This window comes from Phaseolus vulgaris, chromosome 8 (assembly GCF_051622355.1).
Source record: "Phaseolus vulgaris cultivar YP4 chromosome 8, ASM5162235v1, whole genome shotgun sequence".
Lineage (NCBI taxonomy): Eukaryota > Viridiplantae > Streptophyta > Magnoliopsida > Fabales > Fabaceae > Phaseolus > Phaseolus vulgaris.
Window position 1 is genome coordinate 5,744,768 of NC_143505.1, and position 13,781 is coordinate 5,758,548.

The 13,781-nt window shown below is 31.6% G+C and overlaps 2 protein-coding genes across 3 annotated transcripts; both read left to right on the plus strand.

Moving 5' to 3' along the window:
* The first annotated feature begins 690 nt into the window (after positions 1–690).
* On the plus strand, positions 691–3,989 carry ATI1 (mesoderm induction early response protein). The gene is made up of 3 exons (XM_068629016.1): positions 691–888; positions 1,751–2,597; positions 3,555–3,989. The coding sequence occupies exons 2-3, from the start codon at positions 1,758–1,760 to the stop codon at positions 3,657–3,659; spliced, it is 945 nt and encodes a 314-aa protein (XP_068485117.1). The 5' UTR covers positions 691–888; positions 1,751–1,757; the 3' UTR covers positions 3,660–3,989.
* Positions 3,990–9,839: 5,850 nt separating this feature from the next.
* On the plus strand, positions 9,840–13,670 carry ORC5 (origin recognition complex protein 5). 2 transcript variants are annotated; one of them, XM_068632059.2, is made up of 5 exons: positions 9,840–9,946; positions 11,181–12,044; positions 12,131–12,556; positions 12,842–13,148; positions 13,259–13,670. In XM_068632059.2, the coding sequence occupies exons 2-5, from the start codon at positions 11,209–11,211 to the stop codon at positions 13,307–13,309; spliced, it is 1,620 nt and encodes a 539-aa protein (XP_068488160.1). In that variant the 5' UTR covers positions 9,840–9,946; positions 11,181–11,208; the 3' UTR covers positions 13,310–13,670. The 2 variants fall into 2 exon arrangements, with proteins under 2 accessions (XP_068488160.1, XP_068488162.1); XM_068632061.1 differs by lacking the exon at positions 9,840–9,946 and adding an exon at positions 10,025–10,279.
* Positions 13,671–13,781: the final 111 nt, after the last annotated feature.

Consider the following 13,781-nt stretch of genomic DNA (forward strand, 5'->3'; position numbering starts at 1 on the left):
ATTATTTTGATAATTTATAATGGATTATTATTTTTATTTATATCAGCAAAACCACAAACATAAAATCATTTATATACTCAATTAAAATGGAATCATTAATAAATATTATAATTAGAAAGTTATAAAAATAATAAATATTTATTTTAAAATATATTTTCATCTGTTTTCTTTATTTATTCCATGAATGAGATATTAAAAATAAAGCTGAATGAAACAGTTTAACAAAGTTAAACTTGTTCTTACAAATAACCTTAACAAAGTTTTTGCTTACGTAAATTTAAGATAAATAGTTTTGTATTAGTAAAAATAATAGTTTTTTACATTAAAATTTCAAGATTTGATTTTAAAATGTTATTTTTTCACAAAAGAAATTTTTTAACAAATTTTATTTATTTTTCAAATGTACTTGATAAAACATAAAAATACCTTTATTTATTTATGGTAGTGGCTACAGTTTTGGATGATCTCAAACTGAGAACCAGGATTCTCTGCTGCCTCTACAAAACCATATCATATGTAACTGAAATCTGAACCATTCAATACATTCTCTCTCTTTCTTAAACTATTACGTATTAACTAATCAATGGTTTGCATTCGGAAGTACATTGGCTGTACACAAAAAAGTGATGCAGAGAATCAGATTTGTTAAACTCAGTAGTTAGCTAGATAGATACAGATCCCATCTCTCTCACACCACGCAAAGGGAATAACCGGTAACTGTCCACTTTCACTTCTCTTCACCCCACCTGCTATAGCCGGTAACTTCCGGATAAACAAATCATCATTATAAAAGCCAAACCTCCTTCATTTTCCTCAAGTTGCTTCTCAGTTTCAACCTCATCGTACCCACGTTCTGGTTCTTCGCGGATCGTGTCGCGTTTAGTTCCCGTTAGTGAACCTCTTTCTCTCTCTCTTTTTTAGTTTTATTTATCAATCTCTGTTTATGTTGATCCTGGAAAATGAAAAAATTGTTGATGATTATGGAACCTGGTCTTTCTGATGATGATGTAGCTCTGTGGGTTGTTGTTCTAGGGTTTGATTTTGATTTGATTTTTATGGTCTGTTCCGTCTTTTGGATCTCTGTGCGGGGTGTTGTTTTGTTTCTATTTCGTGCTGACGTCTTTGCATTTTTGTTGTGTAACTAACTGTGCATGAATTAGTGTTTGAGTTCTGTGGATTGGTAGAGCTTGTTCGGTTTATTGGATGGAGTTCATGATCGGTTTTGGGTGTGAGGATGGAAAACTAATATGGAATTCGTAATTGGTGAAAGAGTTTGTAATTTATTTTCATGGTGTTTTTTAATTGGAGAGTAAATGAAAAGTATATTTTGGTGAGGTGGATGGATTTTTTGCAAGAAATTTGGGTAGTTTTTTAGGATTCATTTTCTTTAGTAATAGCAAAAATTGTATTAAGATTTTCTTTTGTTGGAAATTTGTGTGTGTTTGTGAAGGTGGTTTAGAATTTTGGTATTGACGTTTTTGTTTCTTTAGAAGTTGAGCAATGTTACCTCCTTGCACATGTACGTAAAACTCGTCATTATGTCCCCTTTCTACAACTGTAATTCAATGACTCTGCACATGGTTGTGACACTTTTTTTTTCAGGTGTGGTAGTTTTCTTATTTATTATATTGATTATTAAATCATACCTTTTTAGCATTAAATACACTCACCCACCCTCCTTGCATGTATGCATTTCCATTTAAGTTTACTCTAAGTTGAATTAGAATTTGATGTCATTCTTCTGATGAAGACGAAAGATGGCAGACAATGAGGATGGAGGGGACAAGACTTCTCGCGGGAATGAATGGGAGGTTGTATCTCTCACGGCGTCGACATATGCAGCTGCTCCTGGTCCTGATGATGTTGAGATGAATGATGATGGGAGAGAAGGTTCATTTGTACAGGATGAAGCAGAAACATCACGTGCTTTATTCATGTCTAGGCACTTTGTCTTTCCACCCAGTCAGCATGAAAACTTGCCTGTGGAACCTGATTATAGTGAGATTCATGATGATTCTGGAGACAAAGATATTACCTCTAAAGAGACTGTTGAAGAAGTGAACAGACCAAGTGGAAAAGATGAAGAAAACTTGACATTACCAGGATTGGAAGTTTCAGAAGAGTTTGAGGGAATGCATTATTTTGATGGGAAAATCAATAGATTAACTGTTCATGGTAAACAGTTCGAGGAAGGTACAACTCTACCAGATTTTGGTTTGATTGAAAAAGGGGAGAGTATATATGACCCTGCAAAATACACTTCTTTCCAAGGTGAAACAACTATTGGTGGTGTAACAGAATATGGTGAAAGCATAGTTGAGCCTGAAACAACTGAATCGGCTGAAGGATCAAATGTATCTCCTGATTTATCACTGCCAAAGAACTTTTCCAAAGATAAGGAATACAACACCTCAGATCTTCCTTGTGGAGCTTGGTGGAAGCGAAGAGCTGCCTCCTTATATTCTCATGCAAAAGAGACAAATGCTTTCTGGTCTGTTTTCATTGCAGCTACTGTGATGGGTCTTGTAATGCTTGGCCAACGTTGGCAGCAGGAAAGAGCTTTACAACTTAAATGGCAAATCAGTATAAATGATGAGGTATATACATTATCATCGTGCGTTCTTAGAAACATTTTATGTTAGCATATTCAAGTTAATACATCGTCAGAAAATATATGTATATGATAAATGGTGTAAGGTTGTCTAAAGTCATACATAATTCACAGACAAGTCTCTACTCTGATGTGTTATAGACAATATGCTTGATTCAATTTTGTAATCTCTTTTGTGATTGATTATAAAACTCCATTAATGCACATTAACTAGTATGTCTCTATATAACACTAATTTGTCATTGACACTAGACAAAATCTGATAGTGGTGATACAGAGATGAATAATAATGAAGATTTTTTTTGAATAAGCTAAAGTTTATAGATGGAAGTTTGGAATTGAGGAAAAGATTTACTCAAAACCAAAGAAGTACTGGAACAAATCGTCAGAATCATGAGTCATTGACTCTCCACCCATTACATTGCAATGTCCCAATCTTTTCAAAATATCTTGCCTGCCCAGTATATTATATATTTAATATACTTACCGAAGTAACTTTCCTCTTTCTTATCCAGCAACATGTTTTGAACTATACCTTCTATCCAAAATAATCAATTTTCATTCCACACCGCTGCAATGGTTGTGTATCATCTTTTCCTGTCCATCTATTTAGTCCGGCTATAGAAAAACATATGATGTCCTTGGTATCTTTATGGGTGGTAACCATATCTTAAGAATGTTATTCTTATTTTTTAAGTAATGTTTGTCCTTATCTGAAACATTAGCAGTGGAAGAACTTTTGAAAAATTATATCTTTGGATCTCCCTATCCTGTGGGGAAGCATAAATCTTACTACAGATTCAAGGTATTTTTTGTCAACTTGAGGGCCTACTACATCAACAAGTGCCACGAACTCTTTTTGTGCAATTCTCTCTAGCTGCTCTGTTTGATTTCTAGTATTACTACAAAAATACTAACATTCTCAATCTTAATGCTTCCACAGGCGAGGAGCAGGGTGCTTGCTCCCATATATCGACTCAAAGATGTGATTGTTGGTGGCCACCGCCGTGGCTCCTTGGTCCGGGGCAGCTCCTCCAGTGAAAGTTAAAGAACATGAAGAAAAGGTGGCTCAGTGCACGTGGCTCCTATCCTTGTGTTAAGTGAAGATGATGACGAAAAATTGTATGTCAGAGAGAGGTTGAGAATGAAAAGTGCTACATTTGTGAAATGCAGGTTTGGTATTAGGATTGGTTGACCTTTCCCAATTATGAATGTCAGTGATCAAACATATATGCTATGGATTTTCTTCATCTTTGTATTGACTATAGCATTGTATAGCTATTGAAGTTATTCAACTTGGTAAGTTATGTATTCTGATAGTGTGAAATTGGCAGTTTAAACACGAAAGATGTAAATAAAGTGATTGCTTTAACTGTGAGTATTTAGTTTTCCTTTGAGTCTGACGGCTGCTGTAATAGACTGCATGCTGTGGGTACATGCTTATGAATTGATAGATATCGTTCAAAAGGCATGGCACACACGAGAACAACTACACTTGTGGTGAAGTGCTACACATGTGTGCAACTGTGTATGGTTTGGATCTTTTATTCTTTCAAGATGCTAAGAGTCACCTCAGTTCAAACGACAAAGTTGATTATCTCTATTAGCTTGTTTTTAAATGGACTTGTGATTAAGGGCCCGCATTACTGGCACATTGATCTCAGGCATCTCTCATGAATAACTTTATTCTTGAGTACGTTAAATAATTTTCTTATCTGATAAATATGTAACTGTATACCTTTTTACTAAAAGATAATTATATAACTTCTTCGCTTGAAAGTACCAATCCAAGGAAGATTGTGTATTTTTGGTAGTTGTGATCATAAATTTTAAACTTTAACTATTTTAGTAACTTGATTAGTGTGGACTATTGGATCTAATGTATGCATATGATGAATCTTATGACACAAATGTCCACCATTTTTGTCATTAGTCTTACCCTAAGCAATTCCATATCTGTCAAATTGAAGAGGTCCATTGAGAATTTCGTGTGAAATTAATACCAAACAGGTATAAATTTTGTAGGTACACCGATAGTGATTGAAGAACGATGATAAAGAAAATAGAAATTGATTTTCTATCTCCTATTGCCAAATGAATTTCAATTTCTTAATAAACAAACCACCTCTTCTCCCTTTCACTTTCACTTTCACTTTCTCAAATTAACTTTACTCATTTCTTCTCTTCTCCCTCTTCTCTCTCTTTCATGTTAGCTATTCTTCAATTTTAGTTCATTCCCACCCCCAGAAAATTTTTTTAAAAAAAGAGACTAAGAAGGAGGTTATGGAGATGAAAAATTGGAAAATGATTTATTTTACTGTGAAAAAAACTATTGTTGATTCTTACAGAAAAACCGTTCTTACATATAAATGGTACGAAAGCATGTTTCAGTAAAAAAATTGAAAAGTAGTCTATTCTTACTTTTAAAAACTTATAGATACATGTATTTACAATGTCTTTTTATTTGAAGCAACACTTGAGAAGAAAAAAAAAACTAAAGAGCAACTATACAAATGGAAGTAAATAAATATTACAATTGAAATTAAAACTGAGAACTGTTTTACCAATTGTGTCTGAAGTTATTAGTGTACTCCTTGTTTTTTTCTTCTCTTTTCCTATTAGCCTATTTTATTATAATTTAAGTTTGGATTAATTAGATGCAACAAAATTGACTTATAAGGTATTGTGCGTTACATTTTGATTATATATCTACATAATGACAGAAATTCTATATTAATTAGTGATATGGTTAAATTAAAAGTATAGAAATGAAAAATTACACCTTAGAATCAATTTTATTAATTTGAATATAAGACACCACCATAGTAGACTCTAACTAATAAATTATTGTTGGATTTATTAGGTAAAATGTTCTTACTTAGATCATATACAAATATCATATTTGAGTGTCTCATTCTAAAGTGGGGAACGAGAAAAAATTAGAAGTGTATAATGCTATAGAGAGAAGACAAGACTATTGTCCACAATGTCCATTACTTCTAAAATAATATCTCATTTATTGGGAACTAAAACCTTTAAGAGTATTAGACTGTTGGTTAGAGGATTAGAGGTTTAAAGGATATGGTGAAAGAAGCATGGAGGGAAATAAATATCCAATGATAAAGCACATGTGTACTTTAAGAAAAACAATTATGTAGTAGAAAAAAAAAAGTGGAATTAAGAGGAGTTTGAGGATATGGTGAAGAAACAAGTATGTTGAGTTGGAAGTCAGTAAGATACAAAAGAGAGGTGGGGATGGGGAACCCCAAAAAGAAAAAATATTTTGGAGAAAAAAACTAAAAGAAGAATTTGGAGGGTGACAACTTATAATAAGAGGATTTTGAGACAAAAAAAATTAAAACAAAATTGTTAAAGGAATGTGATTAAAATTCCAAATATTTTCATAACGGTGTTAATTGAAAGAGGAAAATAACACATAAGAAGAATGGGTATTAGAGGTGAATGGATAAAAGAAAGTTAGAGTTAAGGAGGAACTGAAATTATTTTTTTTAAAAAGTTGTTAAGGAAAGGTGGAGTAGATGAAAGCTTGATGTAGTAGAATTTTGAAGGACTTTAAAAAAAAATGTTATGTTAATGGAAAGGTTTGAAAGTCATGAGAGGAACCAAGAAGTTTTGGTTATGTGGATTAGAATTTGGAACGGATATGAAAATGTTGTGTTGATAAGTAGATTTGAGAGAGGGGTGAAAGAAATCACATGAGAATGTAAAGCAACCAAAAGTTTGAGGCCATATGGATATAACTTTATTTTATTGAGACCTTTTGGGATATGATAAAAAGAATATCATAAGGAGTTATATGTTAATGAAAGGTACATGAAAAAAATCAATATTTCATTTATCTTCTAAACACCTGTGAGAGAAAATCATTAGAGTTAGGGGATTATAGACCCATCTCCATATACACAATTGTCTTTAAGATATTGAGAAGGAGGTTTGAAGAAGGTTTGAAGTAATCTTATACAGATAAGTAAAAGTATGTATATTTGATAGTATGCATCTTGTTCAATGTTAGGGTTTATGATTTAGGGTTTAGAGAGGTTATTAAATAAGTTAAGAGGACAAAATATCTTCTTTTTAAAGTAGATTATGAATAAACATATGATTCACTCAGTTTGTTGGAATTTTTTTATATACATTATGTGAATATTATGTTTTGGGGAAAAATAGATTGAAGAGGAGATTGTGCCTTTACTACTATTCTAAAAATTTTCCCATAGGGAAAAAGCGAATAGAGTAGGAAGGCAACAAAGTGAATATGTTTTCTAAAGTTGCATTAAAGGTTAGAGATAAAAAATATAAGAATGTTTAATTATGTTTTGTTGAAAAAATAGAGGTGATTTTTTTTTTCACAAAGATGAACCACGTGGAAAAATATATTTGTTGAAGGTGTATATTCAATACCCAAACAATAAAAAAGCATTGGTGTGATGGAAGTATTTAACAAAAGTGTGTGGAATGGATTTTTAATCCAAGTGATTTGATCACAACATAAGGTGGAATGTGAGAAACATAAAAATACCAAAATTTAGAATGACACATGGTTGAGAATGATGATTTAGAAAATGAATATCTTATGTTTTTTTAAACTTTTGTCAAAAGGGATAGTATGTGTAAAATATGTGTTTGGTTGACATAAAGAGTGATTTGTGTTGTAGAACTTTACATTAAAGTTTGATGAAACCATATAAGGGAATAATGTTTTAGACAAGTGAAAGTGAAAAGAGTATATTGAAGATAGTTTCGCATTTGTCATGACATACAATATTTTCATTAATTGAAGACCGACTCAATTTATTTGTGAACCAAGTTGTGAAAGATTAAGGTTCCAACTTAAGTTAATATTTTTTGTGGAGGATGAATTACCATTTGGGATAATTTACAAACAAAATATTGGTTTTAAAGGAGATGACTTATGTCCTTTTGCAAGAAAGAAATTGAAATTACATATAAGGTGTTATTTAATTTTCCTAAGGAGTTATATTTGAAAAATGTGATAAAATTACTAAACGTGTGGATAATATTACCAATGTCAAAATGAGGAATTATTGTTAACATTATGGTGTGTAGGAAATGTTGCATAAATGAAGTGTGACAAAAAAAAGAAAGTGTTGCAACACACTATTCCTAACATGGTTGTGATTATCATATTTGAATGACTTATTTAATGTTCTTTTATTTTGTTGCTAGTTGATTATGCAACATGTTTGTTGGACTTTTGATGACATGTTGGAATCTTGGCCTTCTCTTGTCGATTTTCCCTTACGTTGTTGGAGTAATGTATTTATAATTTAGAGTTTGTACTTATGTTTGGTTGAGCTAAGGTATGTCTGAGTACTTAACTTATGTGAAAATAGTCCTTAGACTTGCATTTATTACAATTGAAAAATATATGCAACCAACTAATTATGTATCAGAATAAAATGTGTGTAATATTTTCTTTGGTGGTAGGAATGTTAAAATGAATTAAAATTCGACTATCTAGTCTAATTGGATTGGATTTTGTTAGTATAGATAAAAATGAATTTAACTTATTTAACCTGTGACTTAAATGAATTTAAACTTATTGAACTTAAATTGTAACTCATTTTTAATATGAATTTTGATTTTTCTCATTAAACTCAATATAACATTTTAAACTACAATAAATAAGTGAGTTAACCTACTATAAATTATTCTTAGTTATACCACAATAAATAGGCAGACCAATTAAACTTGTTTCAATAATGCAATAAATATATAAAATAAGTTAGAAATCAAAACATGTTTAGGTGAAATTAACTTACATAATCCACTAACTCGAGCTTAGTTGGTTACAAATTTTCTATCTCACTATAAATTTATGTTACCTCGTATGTACATTATTATTTTAATATTATTAGTACTCACATATAACATTTCCTTTGTTTATATAAAAAGACTAATCATTTATTTGTTCTATGTCACTAAGACCTTTTGATAAGTTTAACTTTAAAAACTAATGTATTTTGAAAATAAATTAAACAGTTATGGTCCGATTTAGATAAAATATTCATTAAATATTTATTTTTATATATTAATTACTTATCAGACAAATTATTTCTGAAAATGTAGTTTTTAACCATGTTAATTAATTGTTATTGTTATCCACTTAATCCACCTCACTTAGTGGGGTAAGGTTTTCTTTTTGTCATGTGGTGTTATTTATATATTATAAATTTATTTATTATTTTTATTTTCAAAGGACAAATTTAATGTGTATAATATTTAAGATGGTAAATTATATGTATAACTAAATTAACATCTTAATTTCGTAATCATTTTTTTATATAATTTAATAAATAAACTTATATAATTTATTAATATATACAATGACAAAATGATCATTTCAACATCTAATACTTTCCAGAAAATAAATACCAACACATATTAGCTCTTTTTTCATCTCATTTTATTCTCATATTTCTAATTATGTATGGTGGCATATGTGAAGTATTTTTTTTTGTTTTTTTTTTTATCTATAAACCACACAGGTTAAATAGCTTAGTCTTTATGATGATATTATGCAAGGAAAGCATAGCAAGGGAAAAAATATATAATCTAAAGTGCATTATTATAAAGTTTAATTGGAATGCATTTTCTTTCTACAATACTTTAATGTATAATTGCTTTATAATTAATAAAATATTATTTTTTTATGGAAAATAATTCAATTCTTAATTTCAAAATTTTAGAGTGTTGTTAAAATAAAAATATTGTTCATATTATTCACATTTAGAATGTTATAATTTTGATTCTAAACTTAGGATGCAAAATATATAAAAGGTACTTGTATATAAAGAGAAGGTGTTAGACATCTAATGGATAATGTTTTCTAAAGTTTGGTTTGAACATAATTTAATCTAATGTAAGTAAATTAAAGAAAATGTGATGCATATTTTAATTATATCATCTATTTAATATAATAAAATATATAGTTTTCAATAAAATCGTATATCTATTATATGTGTGTATATTAAAATACTTAATAAAATAAAATATATAATTTAAAAATTATGTATTTGTTTTTTTATATGATGTATATTTGTATTATGAACTACTCATATATATATATAAAATAAAATATATTGCCTATTATTTCGCTTTAAAACCTTAAAATATTATTGCTAACCTTAATATAGGAACAAAAAAAGAAAATAAGAGCCGACATAGAAAACTTAGGTCACTTTTCGCGGTCGTGTCGATTCGTTTTGGCGCCATCACTGTTGAGTTTGCAACCCAAACCCACAGTTAAAACACTTTGATTTCTCTCTTCTCTTCATTCATTTCACCAATAAGGTAACTTCTCTCTCTCTTTCTCTCTCTCTCTCTCTCTCTCCACTGTTCTACACGATTTTCGTCCTCTAACGCTGACTTACAGATTCAACTGCATGTCCATGTTTCTCAAGTGTTGCTATTGTTTTTCAATTTGGATATTTTCTGTTCTGTTTATTTTCTCCATTGGGATGTGAAATCTCTACTCTTTTTTGTTGCTGGTGAGGGGTGATCAACAATGAAAAGTTCAGTGTTTTGAAAGTGGGTCTGAAAAACTGGGAATTGGAGTGACCCAATTCTTGTGCTTGAAAGTACACTTCAATGGGATGAAGCCCAATTTATCAAATGTGAAATTTGGTTAGAAAATTACGTTGTTGGACAAAGATGCATTATTATTACTTGGCTTCTTTACCATTAATTGCTTTGAGTTCGGTCGGGTCAGAGATTGATTTTCTAGGCCACATTGTTTCTACTTTGTCTTCTGGGTTTTCCTCTGTCTAAACTTGGTTGTGGTGTTAGACAGCGCTTTCATTACGATAGAATAATAATTATTTGAATTTTTATTATCTGTTTGAGTTGTTTTGCGAACAATGTTTGGGAGTGAGTGTGTTTATCTTTAGATTCTTCGCCCACACTGTGACAGGGTTCCTTTAAGATTTTCACATATTTTATTATTTGGAAATTTTCTCATTATTTTCTATATAAAAAATGGGAATCCTTTAGGTGAAGAATTGTGTGATCCAGTTGTTGTCGGATAAACTTAATGTCATTTACACACTGTATTTTCAGTTTTTGTTTTAGATAGATATCACTGAAATCATTAATATTAAGATTTGTTCTTGAAAGGAAACATCCATTTAACTACAATTTTTACTGTGACATTAATCAATGCTGTATATGAATGTCCATCTGTGTGATTATGATCAAGTTTTTAATGCCTACTTGAGTATTCATTGGATTGGATAATGTACTCATGTTAATCGATGCCGATCAAATGGTGGATTGAGAACCCAAAGGTTGCGTTGGTTTTGTTTTCTTTGGGAGGAAGTGGTTGTGATTTTCTGATAAGTGCTATTATAGATAATAATATGTGCTTCTTATACTTGTGCCAGATTGGACTTTTCCATTATGATATTGGGTTGGGTTTGGGCTACCACTGTATTGTTGGTATAATATGTTCTACAACAACTGTTGGTATTCATACTTACTGATGTATCCTTTTCATTCATTTCTAATTGATGGTTTCATCATTGATCAGAAGTTAAGGATCGTCAGCGGTTGAGACAATGGATAAAGAGAAAACCTCACAACCCCCAAGAAGAATGACAAGGTCTTCAGCTTCATCTCCAACATCCACATCAAATAATGTAATTGCAGCAAAAGTACATAACCTTGATCCTCTAACAATCAACGACCTTTTTGTTGGAGGAAATCCGATCAGTCTAGATGACATAATTTCCGACTTTCCTGGTAGAAGAAGCCAGATTCTTGAGATTGTGCGTCTTTTGGGACCTTTGAATTCACCAATGCTTCCTTTGTTTGTATATGGAGGTCCTTCTACGGGAAAAACCAGTATCATTCTTCAATTGTTCAGGCATCTCAACAGGCCTCTCGTTTATTCTAGTTGTAGGACATGTTATAACCAGGGTATCTTGTTTGAATCTATTCTAAATCAGTTATTTCTCCATAGAAAAAATGCTGCCAACGGTTATGCAAATGCAAAACGCTGTGACAGACCGTCTGATTTTGTCAACTTTCTTCGGGAAGCATTGACCAATGTTATAAACAATCTTAAAGAGAAGTCAGAGAAGTTGGTCTCAAATAAGACGACAGAAGAGAAAATTGGAAACATGATCTACTTGGTGTTTGACAATTTTCATCTTGTTAGGGAATGGGATAATAGTTCTACTATATTGCCCTTGCTATTTAATCTCTATGATATGCTAAAGATGCATGAGGTGGGTCTGATTTTTATCAGCAGTACTTCCCCAGACACATTTTACTCTAACATGGGATATGTAGAGCCTATCCCCGTTTACTTTCCTGATTACACAGAAGGTGATATTCGTCAAATATTATTAAGAAACCAAGTGAACCAGAAGCTTTATTCCTCATTTCTCGAGTAACATACTCCATCCCTATATCTCTTTCCATTTTCTGCTTTACGTAATCTCATATAGTGAAGAATTTTATGTCTTTTTCTTGCAGTGTAGTTCTGAAGTCTTTTTATGGAATTACTAAGCAAGTTGGTGATTTGTCTGCTGCCTTAAAGCCACTATATGAAAAATATTGCGAACCTTTAAGTGATAAGGGAAAGGGAGTTGCTCCTGATCAACAGATGAGGCGAAGGCTGCTTGCTCATATCAGCCCTTATATTGGCCCCTCTTTGAATGAGATATTTAAGGTTTCATCCCTTTCTTCTACTGAAGTGGAGACCCGGAAAGAGGAAAAGAGGAAGGGAAATCCCAGGAGATTGGAGAAATCTGAAGAACTTGGCAGTCTTGATTTTCATATGTCTACTAGTGCAAAGTATCTTCTGATTTCAGCATTCCTTGCCTCCAGAAACCCCGCCACTCTTGATGCTTCACTTTTTGATTCCAAAGGTGGTTCTGATAATCGAAAGCGGAAGAGGAAGTAAGTATGATGATTTAATGTTAATACCAAATATGTCTTGTTATGAAAACAAAGTAATATGATTTAACACTCTTCATCGTTGTGAATGAAGCCTTTTTCTGGTCTTTTTCCCATGTACTTAATTTCCTTTTCATTTTTGTCTTTGTAGGAATTAAAATTCTAACTATTGTCCGATTGGATGTTTTTCTTTTGTAGCCTGTTGTTAAAAGATAGCTTTACTCTCTTTTTTGTTTCATTTCTTTATAGAGCACTGCTTTTTTCTGAGTTGTGTTTTTTCATGTGTAGGCCTTCTGAGAAAGCGATGGAACGGAAGGAAACTTTAGAAGAAGAGCTACTAATGAAAGGACCTGGGACTTTCCCTTTGGAGAGGTTATTAGCCATCTTTCAGTGCCTTGTGTCAGTCTCAGAAGATGAGGAAGAACCAAACAATGATGGATTTGTTATTGAAGGTGGCAACGGTGGACTGATGTCTGACGTTCTTTTGCAGTTGTCTAGTCTATGCAATGCTAATTTTATATTCAAAGGTAGAAGCTGTCCAATTGAGGGCTCAACCCGGTATCGATCAACCATTTCAGAAGATCTGGCTTTGAAGGTGACATCTATGAACTCTCCCTCAAAATTCTTTGGTATTGTTTATGTAAAGAGATTCAATATACACATAAACTATAAACAAGAAGTAATGCTTTCAATTTTCTTAAGCAGGTTGCAAGGAGCCTTAAGTTCCCATTATCAAAGTATTTGTATAGAAGTTAGTATCTTTGGCATCAACGTTTCACAAAGCTGGGATATCAACTTTCTTCTCTTACAGATCTGCCAAGTGCATACAACCTCTACTGTGATCTACTGTCATCAACATGAAACATGGAATCTCCTTAGAATGCTTGAAGTCAAACCAACGGATAGAATGGATAATTGTGACCATGGCAGCAATTCATGGATGTTGAATGGGGGGATCGATAATTCTTTGTGACATATTTTGCTGGTTTTATGTTGATTTGTATCATTTACATTTTTATTTGAAGTTTAGTACCTTGTAAGAAACAATGTAGATGTACCTTAATTTTTTAAATCAATTTTTAATGTTGGCATCTTTAAAGTTGCCTTATTATTGTAAGATTTATGGCAGAAAAATTCTTGTGTTTGTTTCTATGAATTACAATGAAAAATGACGCGTTGAAGTAAGTATTGGGAAACCAATTAGTGAGATCAGTTAGACCATGAACTA

Bases quoted from the DNA above. Each gene is read 5' to 3' on its own strand.
- ATI1 (XM_068629016.1), top strand. From the start codon at position 1,758: ATGGCAGACAATGAGGATGGAGGGGACAAGACTTCTCGCGGGAATGAA. The intron at 2,598-3,554 runs GTATATACATTA...ATGCTTCCACAG, and splicing joins AAATCAGTATAAATGATGAG to GCGAGGAGCAGGGTGCTTGC.
- ORC5 (XM_068632059.2), top strand. From the start codon at position 11,209: ATGGATAAAGAGAAAACCTCACAACCCCCAAGAAGAATGACAAGGTCT. The intron at 12,045-12,130 runs GTAACATACTCC...TTTTTCTTGCAG, and splicing joins CTTTATTCCTCATTTCTCGA to TGTAGTTCTGAAGTCTTTTT. The intron at 13,149-13,258 runs GTGACATCTATG...TTTCTTAAGCAG, and splicing joins CAGAAGATCTGGCTTTGAAG to GTTGCAAGGAGCCTTAAGTT.